This window comes from Mobula birostris, chromosome 8, assembly GCF_030028105.1.
Source record: "Mobula birostris isolate sMobBir1 chromosome 8, sMobBir1.hap1, whole genome shotgun sequence".
Taxonomy (NCBI): domain Eukaryota; kingdom Metazoa; phylum Chordata; class Chondrichthyes; order Myliobatiformes; family Myliobatidae; genus Mobula; species Mobula birostris.
This window is the reverse complement of record NC_092377.1, coordinates 124,042,536-124,065,063: the sequence shown is the minus strand read 5'-3', so window position 1 is coordinate 124,065,063 and position 22,528 is coordinate 124,042,536. Positions and strand designations below refer to the sequence as shown.

At 47.2% G+C, this 22,528-nt stretch overlaps 1 protein-coding gene across 1 annotated transcript in view; it reads right to left on the bottom strand.

Moving 5' to 3' along the window:
* Positions 1 to 22,528, bottom strand: part of cblc (Cbl proto-oncogene C, E3 ubiquitin protein ligase) — a gene marked incomplete at its 3' end in the record, with an annotated part of 50,154 nt that overhangs the window by 15,495 nt on the left and 12,131 nt on the right. The window contains exons 2-4 of the mRNA XM_072267211.1: positions 5,401 to 5,547; positions 4,212 to 4,368; positions 3,761 to 3,882 (exon numbers count right to left, since the gene is read on the bottom strand). Of these exons, the coding sequence (XP_072123312.1) occupies positions 3,761 to 3,882; positions 4,212 to 4,368; positions 5,401 to 5,547 (426 nt within the window). The remainder of the gene's footprint in view (positions 1 to 3,760; positions 3,883 to 4,211; positions 4,369 to 5,400; positions 5,548 to 22,528) is intronic.

Here is a 22,528-nt window from a genome sequence, read left to right as displayed (position 1 = left end):
CATTCTTCCCGGTTATCTTGTCACCCTGGAACCAAGCGTACTCAGGCCTTCATCAGTTGGCGGTTCTGGTGGCCCTCCATGGGAGATGACATCCGCAACTTTGTCTCAGGCCGCTCAGTGTGTGCTCAAGGCAAGAACTCTAACCGCTCACCCGCTAGTCTGTTACAACCCCTGTCTAACCCCAAGAGACCCTGGTCCCACATTGCCCTGGATCTTGTCACTGGTCTTCCCCCATCAGAGGGTAGCACCACCATTCTCACAGAAGTTGATCATTTCTCCAAGTCTGTACACTTCATTCCTTTACCTAAATTCCCATCTGCCAAAGAAACAGCCAGATTACTAGTACTGCATGTTTTTAAATTACATGGTTTACCTGTAGATGTTGTGTCAGACAGGGGCTCTCAATTCACATCCAACTTCTGGAGGGCATTCTGTAATCTTATGGGTGCCTCTGAGTCTGTCTTCAGGATTCCACCCACAGACTGAGTGGGCCAATCAACAGCTAGAGACAGTATTGCGGTATCTGGTCTCCCAGAACCCCTCTGCGTGGAGTCAGCAGTTACACTGGGCCGGGTACACCATAAACTCTCATCCGTCCTCATCCACCGGTCTGTCGCCTTTGAGTGCTGCCTTGGCTACCAACCTCCACTGTTTTCTGCCCAGGAGGAGGAGGTTGGCGTTCCATCTGCCGAGGCATTCATCCGCCATTGTCAGCAGACATGGAGGCCCACTCGCTCTGCCCTTCTCCACGCTACGATCAAGCGTCAAGCTGACCACCATCACTCCAAGGCCCTACGTTACAACCAGGGACAGCATGTGTGGCTTTCGACCCGAGACCTGCCCCTCAAGGTGGATTCCTGCAAGCTCACCCCTCACTTCATCGACCCCTTTCCCATTGCTAAAGTCATCAGCCCTGTTGCCGTCCATTTCAAGCTCCCCTCCACTCTCTGACACATTCATCCCACTTTGCATGTGTCCTGCATCAAGCCTTTCATGAGCCACCCCTGTGTCCTGCCCCCAGATCCCACCCCCCCCAGCTCATTGATGGGTCAGAGGCCCTCATGGTGCGTCGCCGGGGCCTTGGCCCCCAGTACCTTGTGGACTGGGAGGGCTATGGGCCTGAGGAGAGGTGCTGGGTCCCCGCCTGTAACACCTTGGACCCCTCTCTCATCAGGGACTTTCATCGCCAGCACCCAGCTCTACCTGCCCTGACACCAGCAGGCATCCATTGGGGGGGGGGGGGGTGGCAGGGTTACTGTCAGTACCCCCAGTTTGTGTGTTTTCCCCCAGCTGTCAGTCTGTGGTTTTGCATTGCCATGTGCTCTTGTTTGTTTTCATGCCCCATGTGCTCCTGTCCCTGCTCTTGCTCTACTCCGGCCGTGTATTACTGAGTGCTCTGCCTCTCACCTGTTTCTCATTCTCACCTGTATTGCTGCCACTCCTGTCTCATTGTGCTCCACCTATCATCTGCCTCTCTGTTTATTGCTCAGTGTATTTCAGTCCTGTGTTTTCACCTAGTTGTTGCCAGATTGTGCCAGGAAGTTTTCCCGAGCTTTTCCAGCATTCGTATCTGAACTCTGTCCATCTGAATATCGACTCTGCCTGTTTCCCGATTCTGGTTTTTGGATTTCTCTGGATGTTTTGATCTCTGCCTGAACTTTGATGCTGACTTTGTTTACGCCTTGGGATTTGTTACTCAATTAATATCACTGTGTGCACAGTACTGGTCTGCAATTAGATCCCTGCACCAGCGCCCTGACACAGTTCATGAACCCATGAATTTGACAATTTTCTGCCTTTTTTAAAAAAACATTTCTCTCTTGTGAAGAAAGTGCACTATACTTTTTTTCACTCAAATGTCACACTGAGCATTTTTTTTAAAGCCTGAACATTTCAATAGATAATAGGTGTAGGAGTAGGCCATTCGGCCCTTCGAGCCAGCACCGCCATTCACTGTGATCACGGCTGATCATCCACAATCAGTATCCAGTTCCTGCCTTCTCCCCATAACCTTTTTGTTGCGCTTCAACAGGTATGTAGTCATCTCTGGTGTGTTTTAAACCTTACTTGTCTCCACTGTTATGTTTTGTAATGCCCAAGCATAAAAATAATTGTAAGAAAAAGACAGGAGGGAGGGGATGGAGGGGGCAGAAAGTGGGGGGGAGAATGGAGTGAAGTAGGAAAGAAGGGGGACAGACAGGGAGAGGAAGAGGATGGAGAGCAGGAGGGTAAGCATGAGGGGAGAGGGGGTTTTGGAACTACTAGGTAAGTCTAGGACCAGAAGACACTGCCTCAGAGTAGAGTGACATCCTTTTAGAACAGAGATGAAAGAATTTTTTAGCCAGGTGGTGGTGAATCTGTGGAATTCATTACCAGGGTTGTGGAGGCCAGGCTATGGGTATGTTTAAAGCGGAGGCTGATGGGTTCTTGATTACTCAAGGTGTCGAAGGTTACAAGAAGTCAAGAGTATGGGGTCGAAAGGGATCATTAATCAGCCATGATGTAATGGCGGTGCAGGCTAGATGGGGCAATTGGCTGAATTCTTCTTGTATGTCTTCCAGTCTGATCAACACACAGTGCTGAAGGAACACTGCAGGTATGGCAGCAGGCATGGACTGTCCCTTCATTGATACTGTCTGACCTGTAAGGAGCACCAGGGAGGGGGAAGGTGTGATGGAACAGCACATTCTCTCTGACATACACACACACTTACACACTCTCTCCTGTGCGCACACACACTCATTCTCTCTCACACGCACACCGATAAACACTGTCTCCCAAACGCACACACTTACGCATATTCTCTCACACAAACACAGCACAAACATAGACACACACATACACACCACAGAGTGCATGCATCTATGCTCACGGCTTACTGGTGACCCTGGTAAACTACAGTCTACCTAGCAACCCACTTGAAGCTAGTTGATACATTCATCAAGTATTAACACACTAGTCTCCTTAACCTTGAAGGTTAATCTTGAAGAGTCATTACTCAACAGAATAATTAATGCTGGGTTTTGGAGAGTGTGTGAATGAGAGAGCGTCTCAGGACCCATGACAAACAGCTCCCACCAAATTACTCTGTCATCCGTGTTCCCAACGTGAGACAAGTTACCTACCGAATAAAAGTCTGCATAGCATGGTTACTATCTGTGCTAATCCAAATAGATTATTGATTATTAACAATCAGCAATGGGTTAACAGCACCAACACATTATCTTAATTTTCTGCTGCCCAATCAAGAAGGACTACATAGCGCAAGGGATCCCACAGGAAGGGATTACAGAGATGGGGATGGGTGTAGGGGCCAGAAGGGTTACAGAGAAAGGGAGGGGTGTAGGATTTGCAGAGATGGGGAGGGATATAGGGTTGGTAGGAGGTCACAGAGGTGGGGAGGGGTGTACTGGTTAGAGACGGAGAGGACTCTAGAGGTACAGAGGTGGGGAGGGGTGTAGGGGATGGAGGGGTTACAGGGGTGGGGAAAGGTGTAGGGACAGAGGGTTTACGGAGGTGAGGTCAGGTGTAGGGATGGTGGGGGGTGGTTACAGAGACAAGAAGCCATGTTGGGGGTCACAGTGATGGATGGTGATAATCACACCCTGTACTGAACTTTGACCTCAACATTGGCCTGCACTCACTCCCCAGGTCCTGCCCCCTCCCACAGCACTGACAGATCGCACTGTCTCCCCTCCCCACTCCTTGCTGAGTGATCCAAGAGATTTCCAGTTCCAGAATGTCCCCTGCCTGTACTCACCTGCCGGGTTTGTGGCTGAATGCCTGGAGCCGAGACTTCACCTCGTCGTAGGTGAGGAAGGCCATGTAGCCGGGATGGGTCACTGCCAGCGTATTCCAGTTCTTCAGGAGCGTCACCCATGGCTGTGGGGGTCAGGAGGAAAAGAAGTGGGGGACGCTTGATAACACACTCCTCCCCTCAACCCCAGCTTTCACCTTCTCCACACCCTCTCCACTCGCCCCTACCCAACTCCTCTCCCAACCGTCTGTGTTGTGGAGGTCACTGGAAAGCTTGGATGAGTAGTGAAGTTGTGGGGAGGTGTAGAGGCTGAGAGATGCAAAGTTATAGTTTGGAGGGCTTTTCAAGTGAGAGGGAAAGTCTGGAGCTGATGGCAGACGGTGGGGTTAGAGAAGAGGGCGGCCGCGGTTGGGAGGAATAGAGGGCCGTGTTTGGGATGGAGGGGCTCACCCACCTGGAAGAGGCGAGTGAAGATGTCGAACTCAAAGACAGAGATTTGTTGGTTGCAGGTGAGGTCGATGGTGGAGCGAAGGGCCATGGATTCCATTCCACCGCCAAACGGGTGGACGCGGTATAGATGTTCCCGGAAATCCGCCCATGGGACGATGCTCCTAGGGAAGAGAGAAAGGGGTGAAGGGAAGGAGAGGGGGTAGGGAGAGAAGATGCAGGGTATAGAAGGAGGGATTGGGGAGGGGAAGGAGGAGGAGGGAGGCGAGGGGAAGAAAGGAGGAACAGGAGAAAAGGAGGAGGGTTGTATGGGATGGAGAGGGGTGTGGTGAGAAAGATGGAGTAGAGTAAAATGAGGGAAGGGAAAGGAGGCAGGGAATGATGGTGGTTGGGTCAAGGGAATGGGGGAAGGGAATGAAGAAGACTTAGTGCTGTGAAAATTGTTCCTCATCCACATATCATTGATTGACGTCACTCTGGTTACCACATCAAACCCCATCTGCAGCATGTCTTCTCCATACTTTAACACAAGTTTATTCAAATGCAAAAATATCACAGTAATACAACACTGCAATAATACAGCACTTCATGACAATCACTATTTATCATTCCCAATTAAAACATGGTTGTCACTCTCCACAACACACCAAAGCCTCTGTGGAACCACCATTCTTAGAAATCACTTGTACCCATGGACAACGAGAAGCAAGTGGGGGGTGGGGAGTAGAAGAGTGTGGGAGGGGGAGAAGAGAGGGGTGTGTGGGGGGGAGTGGAGAGGGGTGTGTGGGGGGGAGAGGAGAGGGGTGTGTGGGGGGGAGAGGAGAGGGGTGTGCGGGGGGAGAAGAGGGGGTGTGCGGGGGGAGAAGAGGGAGTGTGCGGGGGGAGAAGAGGGGGTGTGCGGGGGAAGAAGAGGGGTGTGTGGGGGAGAAGAGGGGTGTGTGGGGGGAGAAGAGGGGTGTGTGGGGGGAGAAGAGGGGTGTGGCCAAGAGGGGGACTTGTGTGATGGCATGTTGTTCCATGGGACAGTGTGTGGGTGACAGATTGGTGTTGGTTGTGTGTGAGAGAGGGAGAGAATGACAGAGAGTGAGAGTTTGAGCCCATTTCATCTCCTACACAATCCCAACACACATTCCCTCCGCCAACACCGTGGGTCTCTTTACTCCACAAACAGACACACACAGACACAATGAACTCACTGGTTACTGAAGGACTGTCTCCAGAAGTCAGCAGCCTCCGCCTTAGTGATGGCGTAGGTGTCTCCGTGATACTGACCTTCGGGAAAGACGGCTCGCAGCTCGGACAAGATGTGACTGAAGATGAGCGAGAGCTTCATCAGATTCCGCCTGAGGAGGGCAAATGAACAACAGGTCAATGGGTGGTGGAAGGGACGGTGAGGAAGGAGTGCCATGATGTGGGAGGGGTGGTGAGGATGCCCCCTCCACCAGCTCTGCCCTGTCTTTTGAGAAGGGACACTAAAGCATGCTAAACACCATCTTAACAATGCTGTCTATTAAAGACTATCAAACCTCTCAAGCTGCAGTGTTGAAGGTAGCCTGACTGATTTCATCATGGCCTGGTGGGGGAATTCAAATGAACAGGAATGTAAGAAGATGCAGAGAAATGTGGACAGCCCAATACATCACAGGTACATCCCTCCTCACCATGAGCAGTATGTACAGGAGGCGCTGCTTCCAGCTGACAGCATTCTCTGTCTAACACCCCCTCCATGCTCTCTTCTCAATACCAGCATCGGGCAGGAGGTGGAGGAACTAATATTACCCAACAACCATCAGACTCCATAACAAGAGTGGATAAATTCAGTCACCCCACCCCTGAGCTGATGCCACAACTTGCAGATTCATTTTCAAGGACTTTACTACTCGTGCTCTCAGTATCTTAATTCCATAACTTGCTTTCTTTTGCACATTGGTTGTTTGTCAGTAATTGTTCATCATAAATTGTATTGTTCCTATGTTCCAATAAAGAAAATGAATTTCAGGTAGTGTATGGTAATATCTACACACTTTGATAATAAATTTCCTTTGACTTTCTTCAAACATTCAGTTCTAAAAACAAACTGGTGGAACCCTAATCATGACCCCAGTTCAACAACACAGTGACCGATGGCCTCCTCAGTACAACACAGTGACCGATCGCTTCCTCAGTACAGTGACACAGTGACCCATCACTACCTCAGTACAACAGTGACCGATTGCTTCCCCAGCACAACACAGTGACCGGTCGCTACCTCAGTACAGCAACACAGTGACCGGTTGCTTCCTCAGTACAACCGTGACCGATCGCTTCCTCAGTACAACACAGTGACGGATCGCTACCTCGGAACAACATAGTGACGGATCGCTTCCTCAGTACAGCAGCACAGTGACCGATCGCTTCCTCAGTACAACAGTGACCGGTCGCTTCCTCAGTACAGCAACATAGTGACCGATCGCTTCCTCAGCACAACACAGTGACGGATCGCTACCTCGGAACAACATAGTGACGGATCGCTTCCTCAGTACAGCAGCACAGTGACCGATCGCTTCCTCAGTACAACAGTGACCGGTCGCTTCCTCAGTACAGCAACACAGTGACCGATCGCTTCCTCAGTACAGCAACACAGTGACCACTTTACACTGCAATGTACTTTTTTTCAGAATTATGCTTGTTTTGTAAAAATTGTGGGTCTTTTACGCTTGAAAAGTTTTTCTTGGGTGAAATATTTTGTTCTTGATAGTCTGTGCCTGTGAGTTTTCATTGCATTTGTCCATCCATAATACAATCAACTTTGACTTCACGTTCTCCACCAACCTCGGCATCACATTTCAGACACCCACCTCTGTCTGTGTTAGCAGAAACTTACCATATGTACTGCTTATTCGGATGTGAATTTATGTGGAACAATTAGCAACTTTGCATATCATACTAAATTCGGGGCTGTTTTTGAGTGTGAGGCAGATTAAGATGAAACACAATGAAATCTTGATTATTTTGGAAGATGGGCTGAGGTCACTGTGGTCAGGAGGGATTGGACAGTTTACCAACTGTGGTCAGGAGACGTGGGACTGGTCACAGTGGCCAGGAGGGATTGGACAAGAGACGAAATGTGGCCAGGAGGAATTAGACTGGTTGCCAAATGTGGTCAGGGGAGTGTGAGTTAATACACTTTGGACATTCAAACCAGGATAGAATGTGTACAGTGAATGACAGGGCAATGAGAGTACAAGTTGCTGAAGAGTGCTGAAAGTGGCCATGTAACTAGACAGGGTAGTATGTTGGCCTTCGTATGTCAGGACATTAAGTTTAGGGTGTAGGGGCATTGTGTTGTAGTCATCTAATTTACTGTTGAGTTGAGTCTTGGAATATTGTGTGCCCTGTTGGTCACCCTGTTACAGGAAAGACATTGTCAAGCTGAAGAGAATGTAGAGGAGATTTATGAGGACAATACATGGACTAGAGAGCCTGAGAGGTTGGTCACTCTGGATCTTTATTCTCTGGAATGCAGGAGAATGAGAGGTGACCTCAGAAGTTCATAAAATCATGAGGAGTTCGAATAAGGTGGATGGTCATAGCCTGTTCCTCAGGAATGGGGGAGTCCAAAATGAAGGGCACAGATAAAAAATATGAGGGGGGGGAGATTTAAAAGAGAGCTGAGAGGAAACTTTACGCAGAGGGAAGTGAGCACTTGGAATGAACAGCTACAGGAAGTGTTTGAGGTGGGTACACCGGTGACAGTCAAGAGGTATTTGCATAGGTACATGGAGAAGAGGGTTTTGAGGTTTATTGACCAAACATGGCCAGCTGGGACTAGCAGGGAGGATGCTGTGGTCAGTATGGGCCAATTGAGCTGAAGTAATCTTTATCTAAGAGTATCTATCTCTATCTCTATTTATAAAAATACAGCTTGACCCTTTGAGCTACGACACCCAATTTAATCCTAGTTTAATCATGGGACAGTTTACTAAACTAGTATGTCGAGCAGTCACAGGGAGAACATACAAACTCCTTATACTCTCGGCAGCAGCAGGAGGAATTGAACCCAGTTCACCTGTACTGTAAAGTATACTCTCATATGACTTCTGTGTGATTCGTTCTAGGCACCTCCCTACACTTGCTGAGTCTTCACCCATATCCGACTCATTCTCCCTCCCAGTTCTGTGCCATTTCGCCCTCCACCCCCTGTGGAAATACTGTACCCTCCTCCCGCCCCAGGTGTAGAGAGTAAATAAATCAGGAAAGTAGAAGCTCCCCACAGCCAGCCAGAATCTCGGCAGAAGGGGTTGTAGTTCCTGAGATTGAGCAGGGAAAGGTGGTGAGGATCAGCAGGGGAGGATAAATTAGTGCAATCATGAAGGCGGCACTCCAGCAAATCTACTTCATTAGAAGTTTGAGATTCTGCATGTCACCAAAATCTCTTAGCAAATTTCTATGGATATACCACGCAGAACATTCTGACTGGTCACATTACTGCCTTGCATCAAGGTTCCAATGCATAGGATCATAAAAGGTTGTAGACTCTGCCAGTTTCGTCACAGGAACATCCCTCTTACCACTATTGACATCTTTTTTTGGCGTGTGCCTGCGTGCGTGCGACTCTGTGCGTGTGCGTGCGTCCGTGATGATGTCTTTTTCAAGGCTTTTACAAGACGCAGTGCGAGAGAGAGATTGTGTGGCGCGCCACTCCTCACACAGACATTTTCGCAGTATTTCTCCCTTTTATTTTGCGAAGTCGAGTTGCGATCTCAACTCTCAACCCGCACGGATGGAAAGCGTACTCGGGAGCGGACCCGACTGGTTTCGAACCCGGGAACCTCCACACCCAGGTTCGGCACCAATGTCATTGCGCCACCAGCCGGCTCCACTATTGACATCTTCTAAAGGCAATGCCTCAAGAAGGCAGTATCAATCATTAAGGCCCCCCATCACACACAACACTCCCTTTTCTAATTGCGACCATCAGGGAGGAGGGACAGGAGCCTAAAGACAGACACTCAACATTTTAGGAACAGCTTCCTCCCATGACCATCAGATTTCTGAATGGACACTAAACCCATGAACACTATCACACTATTTTGCTCTCCCTCGGCACTGTTTACTTATTTTTACAGTAACTTTGTTAAGCGCTGTACTGCTGCCATAAAACAACAAACTTCACTACATTTCTCAGTATAACAAACCTGATTTGGATTTAGTTTCTAGCTGGGGGCTGTTGGCAGACTAGTCACCTGAGGAGATAGGCCTCAACCTGCAGGAAGGATGTGAACAAGCAGGTTCCCCCATCTCCCCTGGAGCTGTCGGTGAGCTGCCTGATATTTCTGTGCAACCAGGCAGGGCCTGGTCACCACCACATTGCCTGGGGCTCATCCAGTTCGGCACCAGGCCAAGGGATCTGATCTCTGTCGCTCCTCATAAGTCCAAGGGACATAGGAACAGAATGAGACTATTCAGCCCATCTGCTACTCCATTCCATCATTACTGATTAGTTATCCCTCTCAACTTCATTCTCCTGCCTTCTCCCCATATCCCCAGTGACTTGGCCTCCACAGCTGTCAGTAGCAAGGAATCGCACTGGTTCACTACCCTCTAGTTAAAGAAATTCCTCCTCATCTCTGTTCTTAAAGGATGTCCTTGTATTTGGAAGCTGTGCACTCTGGTCCAAGACTCCCCAGTATTGGAAACATCCTCTGTATGTCCAAGGACCACTAGTCCTTTCAGTATTCTGTAGCTTTCAGTGAGAACCCCCATCATTCTGCTAAACTCCAGTCAGTACTGGCTCAGAGCCAGCAAATGCTCCTCATATATTAACCCTTCCATTCCTGAGGTTATTCTTATGAACTTCCTCCAGACCCTCTCCAATGCCAGCACTTTCTTTCTTTGATATGGGGCCCAAAATACTCCAAATGTGGTCTGACCAAAGCACAACCTTGCTTTTATGTTCTAGTCCTGTTGAAATGAAAGCTAACATTGCACTTTCTTTCCTTTCCACTGATTCAACCTGCAAATTAACCTTTAGGGAATCCGGCACGAGGACTCGAAAGTCCCTTTGCACTTCCAATTTCAGAATTCATGGGTCAAACCCTGGTCCCAGGAACCTGCTTGGGGAATCTCTCCTGTTCTGCTCTGCCTGTCAGTTTGTTCTTCCTTCGGGAAATCATTGTTACACAGCAGAGAAACAGGCCCTTCATCTAAGCTGAGATGTCCGTCTACACTGATCCCATCTGCCCACATTTGGCTCACACATTTCTACACCATTCCTATCCAGGGACTCATCTAAATATCTTTTAGATGTTGGTAATGTACCTGCCTCAACTACCTCCTCTGGCAACTCACTCCACAAACCAACCACCGCCTGGGTGGAAAACATATCCCTCAGGACGTCATTCATTCTCTTCCCTCTCACCTTAAACCTCTGCTGTCAAGTTTTAGTCTCCCCTACCATGGCAAAAAAGACTGTGATCATCCACCTTACCTGTATCCCTCATAATTTTATACATTTCAAGTTCACGTCTATTGTTACTTGACTTATGTACAATCAAATGAAACACAATGGTGGACCCACAAAGCTTATAGCATACACGGCACATACACCAAAGTATTAGCATAAATATCTTAATAAGATGTAATTCAAAATGTATGTAGTGCGTAGCCCATATAAACAGTACGGTGAACAGTAAACAGCTCAGTGTTCTAGTGCCGAGACCTCGGTGATGGCTGGGTAGTCTATGTGGTCACCCCTCATTCTCCTGTCTCTAAGGAACAAAAGATCCAGTGTAGCCAACCTCTCCCTGTAACCCAGGCCCTCTAGTTCAGTCAACATCCTTGTAAATCTCTTCTGCACCCTCTCCAGCTTGACAATGTCTTCCCTATAACAGGGTGGGAAATAAAAATTGTACACAATTCTCCATCTGGGCCTCTGCAGTGACTTGATTAACAACATAAAGTCCAAAACTAGATTGGACTATTGTTTATTGACTACAGCTCTGCCTTCAATACTAGCATTCCAAGCAAACTTATCACCAAATGTCAGAACCTGAAAGTCAGCGCCTCCCTCTGTAACTTGATCCTCGATTTCCTGACCAACAGACCTCAAACAGTAAGGATAGGCAGCAACACCTCCACCACAGTTACTCTAGACTCTGATGCTTCACGAGGTCTACAGCCCGTGACTCTACTCCCTGTACACTCGTGACTGTGTGGCCAGACTCTGCTCCCACTCTGTGTACAAGCTTGCAGATGTAAGCTCCGAGACTTTGGCCTCAATATCCCCTTGCACAATTGGATTCTACATTTCTTCACTTGTAGACTCCAGTCAGTTCGGATTGGCAAAATCTCCTCCACATCAGCACTGGTGCACCACACACAGCTGTGTGCTTAGCCCCCTGCTCTACTCACTTTACTCCTATGACTGTGGCTCAGCACAGGTGCGGTATCATATTCAAGCTTGCTGAAGGCACCACTGTTGTGGGCCGAATCAAAGGTGGTGAGGAATCAGCATACAGGAGGGAGATTGAAAATTTGGTTGTGGTGTTATCACAACAACCTCTCACTCAATATCAGCAAGACCAAGTAACTGATTGTAGACATCAGGAGAGGGAAAGCAGAGGTCCATGAGCCAGTACTCATTGGAGGTGGAGAGGTTGAGCAGCTTTAAATTCCTGGGAGTTACTATTTCAGAGAACTTGTCCTGGACCCACACACAAGTGTAATTGTGAAGAAGCATCTACTTTCTTAGAAGTCTGCGGAGATTTGGCATGACATCTAAAACTTTGACAAACTTCTATAGATGTGTTGTGGAGAGTGTATCGACTGGCAATGCCTTTGAGTGGAAAATGCTACAAAAGGTAGTGGATACAGCCAGGTATATCACAGGTAAAGATCTCCCAACCATTGAACATATCTACATGAAATGCTGTCGTAGGAAAGCAGCATCCCTCATCAGAGATCCTCACCATCCGGACCATGACCTTTTCTAGCCGCTGCCATCAGATATAAGGTACAAGGGTCTTAGGACTCACCACCGGGTTCACAAACACCCCACAACCATCAGACTCATGAACAAAAGGAGATAAGTACACTCACAGGCCTATTCATTGAGGTGTTCCCACACGCAGTGATCTCACTTTAAGGACTCTTGCTTTCATTATCTCATTGTCGCATTATTTATTGCTACTTATTTGTACAGGTATTTGCATTTGCACAGTTTGTTGTTTCCTGCACCCTAGTTGACCTTTCATTGATCCTGTTACAGTTATTATTCTGTAGATTTGTTGAATTTGCCGGGAGGAAAATGAATCACAGGTTTGTATGTTATGGTTTTGATAATAAATTTACTTTGAGCTTTACTTTGCTGACACAGTGGACTGTAACTCAAATACTGATGAGTCAGAGTACAGGAAGGAGATGAAGAGCTTAGTGACGTGGTGACGTGACAACAAGCTTTACTTCAGAATCAGAATCAAGTTTATTATCACCGGCAAATATCATGAAATTTGTTAACTTCGTGGCAGCTGTACAATGCAATACATGATAATATAGAAAAAAAATCAATTAAAGTATATATGTATTTACCTAATTAATATACATATTAGATTAATCTAATCTAATATGTATATTAATTAGGTAAATTAAAAATAGTGCAAAAACAGACATAATAGAAGTGAGGTAGGGTTCATGGGTTCAATGTCCACTTAGAAGTTGGATGGCAGAGGGGAAAAGCTATGCCTGAATCACTGAGTATGTGTCTGGGTGATGGGGATTCTTAGTAATGAACGTCGCCTTTCTGAGGTATCACTCCTTGAGGATGTCTTGGAGATTATGGAGGCTAGTACCCATGATGGAGCTGACAAATTTTATAACTTTCTGTAGCCTCCTTTGGTCCTGTGCAGTACCCCCACCCCATACCAGGTAGTGATGCAGCCTGTCAGAATGCTCTCCACATTATACCTGAAGAAGTTTGAGTGTCTTAGTGACAAACCAAATCTCCTCAGACTCCTAATGAAATACAGCCACTGTCTTGCCTTCTTTATAGTTACATTAATATCTTGTGACAGGTTAGACCTTCAGAGATCTTGACACCTAGGAACTTGGAATTGTTCACTCTCTCAACTTCTGATCACTCTATGAGGATTGGTTTGTGTCCCCTCATCCTACCCTTTCTGAATTCCGCAATCAGCTCTTTAGTCTTACTGACACTGAGTACAATGTTGCTGCTGCAACACCACTCAGCTAGCTAGTATACCTCGGTCTTGTACACCCTCTTGTCTCCATCTGAGATTCAGCTAAAAAGTGATTGTATCATCAGTAAAATTATAGATGACATTTGAGCCACACAGCCATGGGTAGAGACAGAGCAGAACAGTGGACCAAGCACACATCCCTGAGGTGCACTAGTATCGATCATGAGCAAGGAGGAGTTATTAATATATATCTGCCCAGATTGTGGTCTTCTGGTTCGGAAGTGGAGGATTCAATTGCAGAGAGAGGTACAGAGGCCCAGGTTCCATATCTTATTGATCAGGACTGTAGGAATGATGTCATTAAACACTGAGCTATAGTCCATGAACAGCATCCAGACATAGTTGTTTGTATTGTCCAGGTAACCCAAGGCCATGTGAAGAGCCATTGAGATTGCATCTGCTGTAGACCTATTGTAGTGATAGGAAAATTGTAGGGGACCCAGATCCTTGCAGGTGTTGATTCTAGCCATGACCAACCTCCCAAATCATTTCATCACCATAGATGTTAGTGCTATTAGATGATAGTCATTAAGGCAGCTCACACTACTCTTCTTGGGCACTGGTATGAATTTTGCCCTTTTGAAGCAGGTAGGAACTTCCAACTATAGCAATGAGGGATTGAAAATGTCTTTGAATATCCCTGCCAGTTTTTTGGCACAAGTTTTCAGAGCCTTAGCAGGTATTCCATCATAGAAACATAGAAACATTGAAAATAGGTGCAGGAGTAGGCCATTCGGCCCTTCGAGCCTGCACCACCATTTATTATGATCATGGCTGATCATCCAACTCAGAACCCCGCCCCAGCCTTCCCTCCATACCCCCTGAACCCCGTAGCCACAAGGGCCATATCTAACTCCCTCTTAAATATAGCCAATGAACTGGCCTCAACTGTTTCCTGTGGCAGAGAATTCCACAGATTCACCACTCTCTGTGTGAAGAAGTTTTTCCTAATCTCGGTCCTAAAAGGCTTCCCCTCTATCCTCAAACTGTGGCCCCTCGTTCTGGACTTCCCCAACATCGGGAACAAACTTCCTGCATCTAGCCTGTCCAATCCCTTTAGGATCTTATACGTTTCAATCAGATCCCCCCTCAATCCTCTAATTTCCAATGAGTACAAGCCCAGTTCATCCAGTCTTTCTTCATATGAAAGTCCTGCCATCCCAGGAATCAATCTGGTGAACCTTCTTTGTACTCCCTCTATGGCAAGGATGTCTTTCCTCAGATTAGGGGACCAAAACTGCACACAATACTCCAGGTGTGGTCTCACCAAGGCCTTGTACAACTGCAGTAGTACCTCTCTGCTCCTGTACTCGAATCCTCTCGCTATAAGTGCCAGCATACCATTCGCCTTTTTCACCGCCTGCTGTACCTGCATGCCCACTTTCAATGACTGGTGTATAATGACACCCAGGTCTCGTTGCACCTCCCCTTTTCCTAATCGGCCACCATTCAGATAATAATCTGTTTTCCTATTTTTGCCACCAAAGTGGATAACTTCACATTTATCCACATTAAATTGCATCTGCCATGAATTTGCCCACTCACCCAACCTATCCAAGTCACCCTGCATCCTCTTAGCATCCTCCTCACAGCAAACACTGCCACCCAGCTTCGTGTCATCCGCAAACTTGGAGATGCTGCACTTAATTCCCTCATCCAAGTCATTAAGGGCCCTATCAGCTTGTGAGGATTCACCCTCCTGAAAGACAGCCTGACATTAGCCTCCAAGACAGAGATCACAGGGTCACTGGGTGCAGCAGGGATGCTCACAGCTGTAGTTATATTTGTCCTTTCAAACCAGAAATGAAAGGCATTGAGCCCATCTGGCAGTGAAGCATCGCTGCCATTCATACTTCAAGGTCAACAAAACAAGAGAGTGGTTATTGGCTTTGGTGGCGGGGGGTGGGGGGTGTGGAGAGAGGAAAGCTTCTGTCTACTGTAATGTTACTGAGGTCAAGAGGGTTGACAGTTTCATGTTCCTAGGGCTGAACATGACCTGGTTTGTCCTGCTTAACCATGTAGATGGCACAGCCAAGAAAGCTCACCAATCCCTCTACTTTTTCAGGAGGCTAAACAACTTCAGCATGTCCCTGCTGACCCTCAACAATTTTTATTGAAGAACCACAGAAATGATTCTATCCGGACATATCACAGCTTGGTACAGCAACTGCCCTAGCCATGACCACAGGAAGCTGCAGAGAGTTGTGACGCAGCCCAGCACATCACGGAAACTAGCCTCCTTTTCACGGACTCTGTCTAAATTTCCTGCAGCCTTGCTAAAGCAGCCAGTATAATCAAAGACCCCACACACCCTGGACACGACGAGACAGACTTACATGACTTTCAGTAAGGTCTTTGACAAGAGCCCAGGTGAGAGACCGGCCTGAAAGGCTCAAGTTCATGGAATCAAGACCTGGTGGTGACTAAAGATGGGGGAGATGATTGGGGGCAGTGGTGTTATTGAACTGGGAGCCCAGGGTCAGCGGTCTACCAGTTGCGACCCTTTCTGTGCGAAACACACAGGTGTGATCAGTCGGTTGGCAGATGTCACTGGTACCAGAGAGGCCAGTGTAATGAGGACTTTTGTAAATAATGTGGGCCATGGCAGTGATAGGTGGAATGCAAATGCGAGCTGATCCAGGGTGTTGGAGATCTGATAAGGAATGGAAGGTCACCTACAGCAAATGATACGGCCCTGGGGGGTGTTGAGGAACAGAGTGACCTCAATGGACAAGTGTCCCTGGGTGTGGGGCTCAGGTAGAGAAGGAGATGAAGAATCTTCATTAGCTGGGACAAGGAGTACAACTACACAAAGGTTATAGTACAGCATTATTTAACATTGGTCAGACCACAATGTTATACTGCGTACAGATACTGCAGGAAGGAAGTGATTGCAATGGAGGGGCGTGGGGGGGCGGAATTGCACAGAAGATTTGTGATACACACCCTAGGATAGAGTGGTGGAAGAGAAGGGAGCGACTGAATCTGTTCCTCCCAAGATGGAGGAGGATAGTTGAGGGGGGTGGTGGAATCAGACAGAAGAGTATAACATTATGAGGGAAACAGATATGGCAGGTATGCGGAAAGTTTTCCCCAGAACAGAGGTGCATAAAGCCAAACAGCAAGGATTGAGGGTAGGAGGTACGAGGTGAGGGGCTCAAAAGAGACTTGAAATTCCCCAGGAGAGGTTACAAACCTGGAACTAAGGGAGTGGTGAAGCCAGTGACTCTCTAAAACTGCCAAAGAACATATTTTATGAATGGTAAGGCAACAGGGAGTGCAATGGAACGGAGGGGACCTCGGAGTACAAGTGCATCATTTGTTGAAAGCAGCCTCACAAGTAGGCAAGACAGTAAAGAACGCATTCAGCTCGCTGGCCTTCACATCAGGCGCAGAGTACAGGAACTGGGAAATGATGTAGCTGTTGTATGAGACATTGGTGAGAGTACACATGTTCAAGAAAAGGTGTGGTTAAACTGCACAGAGTGCTGAGGAGATTTACAAGGGTGCCACCAGGGCTAGAAGGTCTTGATTATAGGTAAGGTTAGAGAAGGAGGTCTTTCTTCCCTTGGGTAGGTAGAATCCAAAAACTAGGGAGCAGAGGTTTAATGTGAGAAGAGAAAGATTTAAAAGGACCCAAAGGGCAACATTTTCATGTGGAAAGGGGATGAGTATATAGAATGAGTTGCCAGAGGAAATGGTTGAAGCAGCTACAACAGAGACACTTAAGAAGCACTTGGGTGGGTACATGGAGGGGTACTGGTCAATCACAGGAAACCGGGAGTAGTGACTGGGCACAATGGCCAGCTCAGAATGATTAGGCCGAAGGGCCTGTATCCGTGCTGTAGTGCTCGATGACCAGGTACCAGGACCAGCACTGGTACAGCTGACCAGTGTTGCACAGAGCTGTACCGTAAGCTCCCTGCTCTCACTCACTGTGTCCGGGATAACAAGGAGGATAACCTCCCCTCCCCTCATGGATCCTCGGTCATGTGTCCCAGGGCCAGGGGCTTGTTCTGGAACCATCGATGACATCTTCAAAGGACAGTGGGGGTGGTGTCAACTGTAATCAAGCCATCTTCTGGTCATGTACACAAAGATTAAAGATTGTCTTTCTTTGTCATTAAAACATACAGTAAAATTCACTGTTTGTGTTAATGTCCAACACAGCCCGAAGATCTGTTGAGGGTAGTTTGCAAGTGTAACCACACTTTTGGCGCAAAATAGCATGTCCTAACAGTACGTCTCAGGAATGTGGGAGGAACCCAGAGCACCAGGAAGAATCCATGTGCTCTGCAGTGAAGTACAGGTACAGTCTCAGCCCAAAATGTCAACATCCATAGATGCTGCCTGACCTGCTGAGTCCCTCTAGCATTTCATGTGTGTGTTGGTCAAGATTTCCAGCGTCTGCAGAACCTCTTCTGTTTAATTAGAGTGAAATCTTCCTTGCATTTGCATCACAGGCACAGGGGGTCAGACAACACACAAGACACAAACTCGGGAAACTGAGCTGAAGAGCAGCAGTGAAATCCTGTCTGCACTGGAAGCAGAGTGTTTGAAATGTGGAGCAGGCTTCCCACTCCATGGACCTCCTTGCCCTCCCCAGAGAGGTAGTTCCCTCCCCCGGACAGAATCTCCTCTTCTGTCACTGTTGACTTTACTCAGAACAATCTCCAGTCCCACGTCTACACCAACCTGGGCATCCACATCCTCCCTTCCAGCCCCAGCTTCATTCCCAATCCCAGCTCCAACTGCATTCCCAACAACAACTGGGTATAGGCAGAGCCTGCCTCTTCACAATCCCAACACCAGCCCTATTCCCATTACAAACCCAGCTAGTGTATGGAGAATGAAGATTGTCGCTCCACAAAACCATTGCCAATCCCATTGTACTGACAATACCAACAGGATGAAGCAACAGGGACAACAGCAGGAGACCAGGAAGCAACCGGTCAGTGAGCAGACTGACAGATGAGTGGCGATGGGTGATGAGATCGTCACAGTCCCTTAGCTCACACATGAACCAGCACAGAGACAACAGCAGAAGACCAGGAAGCAATCAGTCAGTGAGCAGACTGAGAGATAAGTGGTGATGGGCGACGAAATCATCACAGTCCCTTAGCTCACACATGAACCAGAACAGAGACTGTGTGTTTTTACACTATTACTGTTTTCTGTCAAATGTTAGATAATTAATAAACTAGTGATTTCATGATCTTCTGAAGGACTTGGTGTACTTAACTCTCAAGCATGCAGGTACAGAACCTTTAAGGGGATGAAGATACATCGTCATGGCCTGAAGAGAGGGAGGAGGGGAAGACTCCAAGCCAAACTGAAACACCAAGCAGTGGAAGTTCCTCTACCCAGCATCTTGTTAGCAAATGTACAGTTGCTGGAGAACAAGTTCAGGACCTAAGGGCAAGTTTGCTATATTGGAGAGAAATGAGCAATTGCTGTGCTCTGTGTTTCATAGAGACATGGCTCACTACAGACACGCCAGATACATGGTATATCACCACTATACTATGATAAGGAATGCCTACTGTTCCATGCCTTGACCGGATATCAGAAAAACTGATCACTTGACTGTCCTTCTCCTACCTGCATACAGGCAGAGTCTTAAGTGCAGAAAAGGACAACACAGAGGTGGTCACAAGAGGCAGAGGAACAGCTATGGGATTGCTTTGAGTCAGTGAGCTGGTCTGTGTTTAGGGACTCATCAGAAGATCTGAATTAATACACCGCGGTTGTCATTCACTTAATAAAAACAGTCATAGATGAGTTTGTCCACAGAAAATCATGCAAAGTCTTCCCCAAACAGAAGCCCTGAATGAACCATGAGATTCACAATCTGCTGAGGGCCAGATCAGGCAACCGAGATAGAAGAAGTCCAAGTACGACATTCAGAAAGCCACCTTCCGGGCAAAGTCACAATTCTGGAGCAAACTTGAACCACTAAAGGATGCTCAACTGCTGCGGCAGGGCCTTAACAAAATGAAACCAAGCAATATAGAGTAGATGACAAAAAGGCTTCACTCTCAGATGAGATCCATTCCTTCTACACCTGCTTTGACCATCAAAGCATGGAAGAACCTTCACAAACTCCAATAATCCCTGTGATGTCAGTCTCTGAGGTCAACACGAGAGCATCTTTCAGGAGGGTGAACCCACGGAAGGTATCTGGCCCATACGGAGTACCTGACTGAGTACTGGTGCTGATCAACTGGCTGGAATGTTCACCGATATCTTTAACCTCTCACTTCAGCAGTCTGAGGTACCCATCTGCTTCAAGCTGGCTTCAATCATACCAGTACCTCCAAAGAATATTGTAACATGTCTCAATGACTATCGCCCAGTAGAACTTACATCCACAGTGATGAAGTGCTTTGAGAGGCTGGTGATGAAACATAACAACTACTGCCTGAGAAGTGATTTGCATCCACTCCCAGTTGCCTACTGGCACTACAGGTCCACAAAAGATGCCATTTTATTGGCTCTTCACTAAACCCTGGAACATCTGAACAGCAAAGGTGCATACATCAGAATGCTCTTTACTGACTACACCTTGGCATTCAATACTACTATCCTCCTCAAAACTCAGAATCAGATTTAATATCACCGGCATACATAGTGAAATTTGTTAACTTTGCAGCAGCAGTACAATGCAGTACATAATAATATAGAAGAAAGCTGTGAAATAAAGCGTATACTGTAAATATGTGTATAGCAAACAGTTAAATTAAATAAGTAGTGCAAAAGCATAAATATAAAAAAGTAGTGAGGTAGTGATCATGGGTTCAATGTCCATTCAGAAATTGGATGCAGAGGGGAAGAAGCTGTTCCTAAATCACTGAGTGTGTGCCTTCACAGTCTGATCATTCTCCTCTGCCCTCTCTCATTAACAAGGTGTGTTTGGTGCTTCTTTGCCAGGCCACGGTCAAAGTAACTTTGATCGCGTTTCTTCTCCAGTCCGAAGTCTGAGCTGAACTGAACCTCTTGACCATGTCTGCATGCTTTTATGCATTGAGGGGCTGCCACATGGTTGGCTGATTAGCTATTTGCATTAATGAGCAAGCCTATAGGTATACCTAATAAAGTGGCTACTGAGTGCAAATTCTGTTAATCCTGGTCAGGCACAGAGTGAAGCTCCCTCCACATCACCCCATCACACACTTCCACCCGTGGTCCACTGCTGTGGACAGGTGTGTGCGTGTTCTCTAGCTGAGCGGTCTGGTCACAGCCTCAACCACATCACAGGTGGCTCTGTACTCCCCAACGGTTCTCTCACACCTGAAGCAAGAGAAAATCTGCAGATGCCAGAAATCCAAACAACATACACAAAATGCTGGAGGAACTCAGCATGCCAGGCTGCATCCATGGAAAAAAAGTACAGTCGATGTTTTGGGTCCTGGAGTCCTGCCGAAGGGTTTCGGCCTGAAACGTTGACTGTACTTTTTTCCATAGATACCCCCTGGCCTGCTGAATTCCTCCAGCATTTTGTGCGTGTGTCTTCACACCAGAGTTTGAACCAGTTGACCTGGTCTGTGACACGTTCTACTCGACGCCCACTGCTTGATACAGGAAGTCAGTTAAATTTAGCACCGTGGAAAGGAGACAGACGCTGTGCAACAGCAGCTCTAGGCTCTGCATTGCCCCAAGGTCACTCAGCACCTCACCCCACCCTAGCCTTGAGAAGACATAGTACTTGAGAAGACATCATGAAGCTGAAGAAAGTGCAGAAAGGATTCACTGCGATGTTACCATGACTAAGGTGGCTTGAGTTATAAGGAGAGGCTGGTCAGTTCGCGTCTATTTTCCCTGGAGTGAAGGAGATTGAAGGATGACCTAACAGAGGCTTATAAAGTCTTGAGAGGTGGATACCCTTCCAGACTGGGGCAGTGAAAAGACCTAATGCAAGGGCATAGGTTTAAAGTGAGACAGGAAAGGAATAAAGACTTTACGCACACAGAAGGCAGGGACGTATGGAGCAACTGCCAGAGGAAGTTGCAGAGGTAGGGTACGAAACAACGTTTGAAATATATTTCCATAAGCAGACCGCAAGCCAGAAGAGACGCGTGCAGAATTAGGTCATTCGGCCCATCAGTCCTGCTCCACCATTTCATCGTGGCTGATCCATTTTCCCTCTCAGCCCCATTCTCTAGCCTTCTCTCTGTAACATTTCATGCCCTGACTAATCAAGACCATATCAACCTCTGCTTTAAATACATCTAGTGGGTGGCCTCCACACTCACCTGTGACAATGAAGTCCACAAGTACACCACTCCTTGGCTAAGGAAATTCCTCTTCATCTCCATTCTAAATGGATGGCTCTCCATTCTGAGGCTGTACCCTCTGGTCCAAGACTCCCCTTACTATAGGAAACATCTTCTCCATATCCATTCTATCTAGGCCTTTCAGCATTTCATAGGTTTCAATGAGGTTCACCTTATTCTTCTGATTTCCACAGAGTAGAGGCCCAGAGCCATCAAACACAATTCATATGACAAACCTTTCAATCGCAGAATCATTTTCGTGAATGTCCTTTGAACCCTCCCGATTTCAGTATGTCCTTTCTTAGATAAGGAGCCCAAAACTGCTCACAAAACTGCAAGTGAGGCCTCATCAGTGTTTTATAAAGCCTCAGCGTTACAACCTGGCTTTCATATTCTAGTCCTTTCAAAATGAATGTTATCATTGCATTTGTCTTCCTCACCACTGACTCAACCTGAAAATTAACCTGCATGAGGACTCCCAAGTCAAAGGCCTGATTTTGAGGGATATGGGTCAAACATTGGCAAATGAGACAAACTCAGGTTGATGATATTCAGATCAGCCTGGAGGAGTGCTTTAGTGTTGTCTCATTTTGTGACTTTAACTTCACAAGCATCCATTAACTTGCTGGATTTTTCCCTGGGTCTGGTCCCACGCACAGGGGTAGGCCTGGAATACAGAGACCTCCCTGGACAGGACATGTTTCTCCAGGGGTTTGCCAAGGTTGAGTTGGAGATACTGGACCTGTACCCACCCAATAACTCCTCTCACTCTGGTTCCTCCCCACCATGATCTTCGATCCTGCCCACTACTGGAT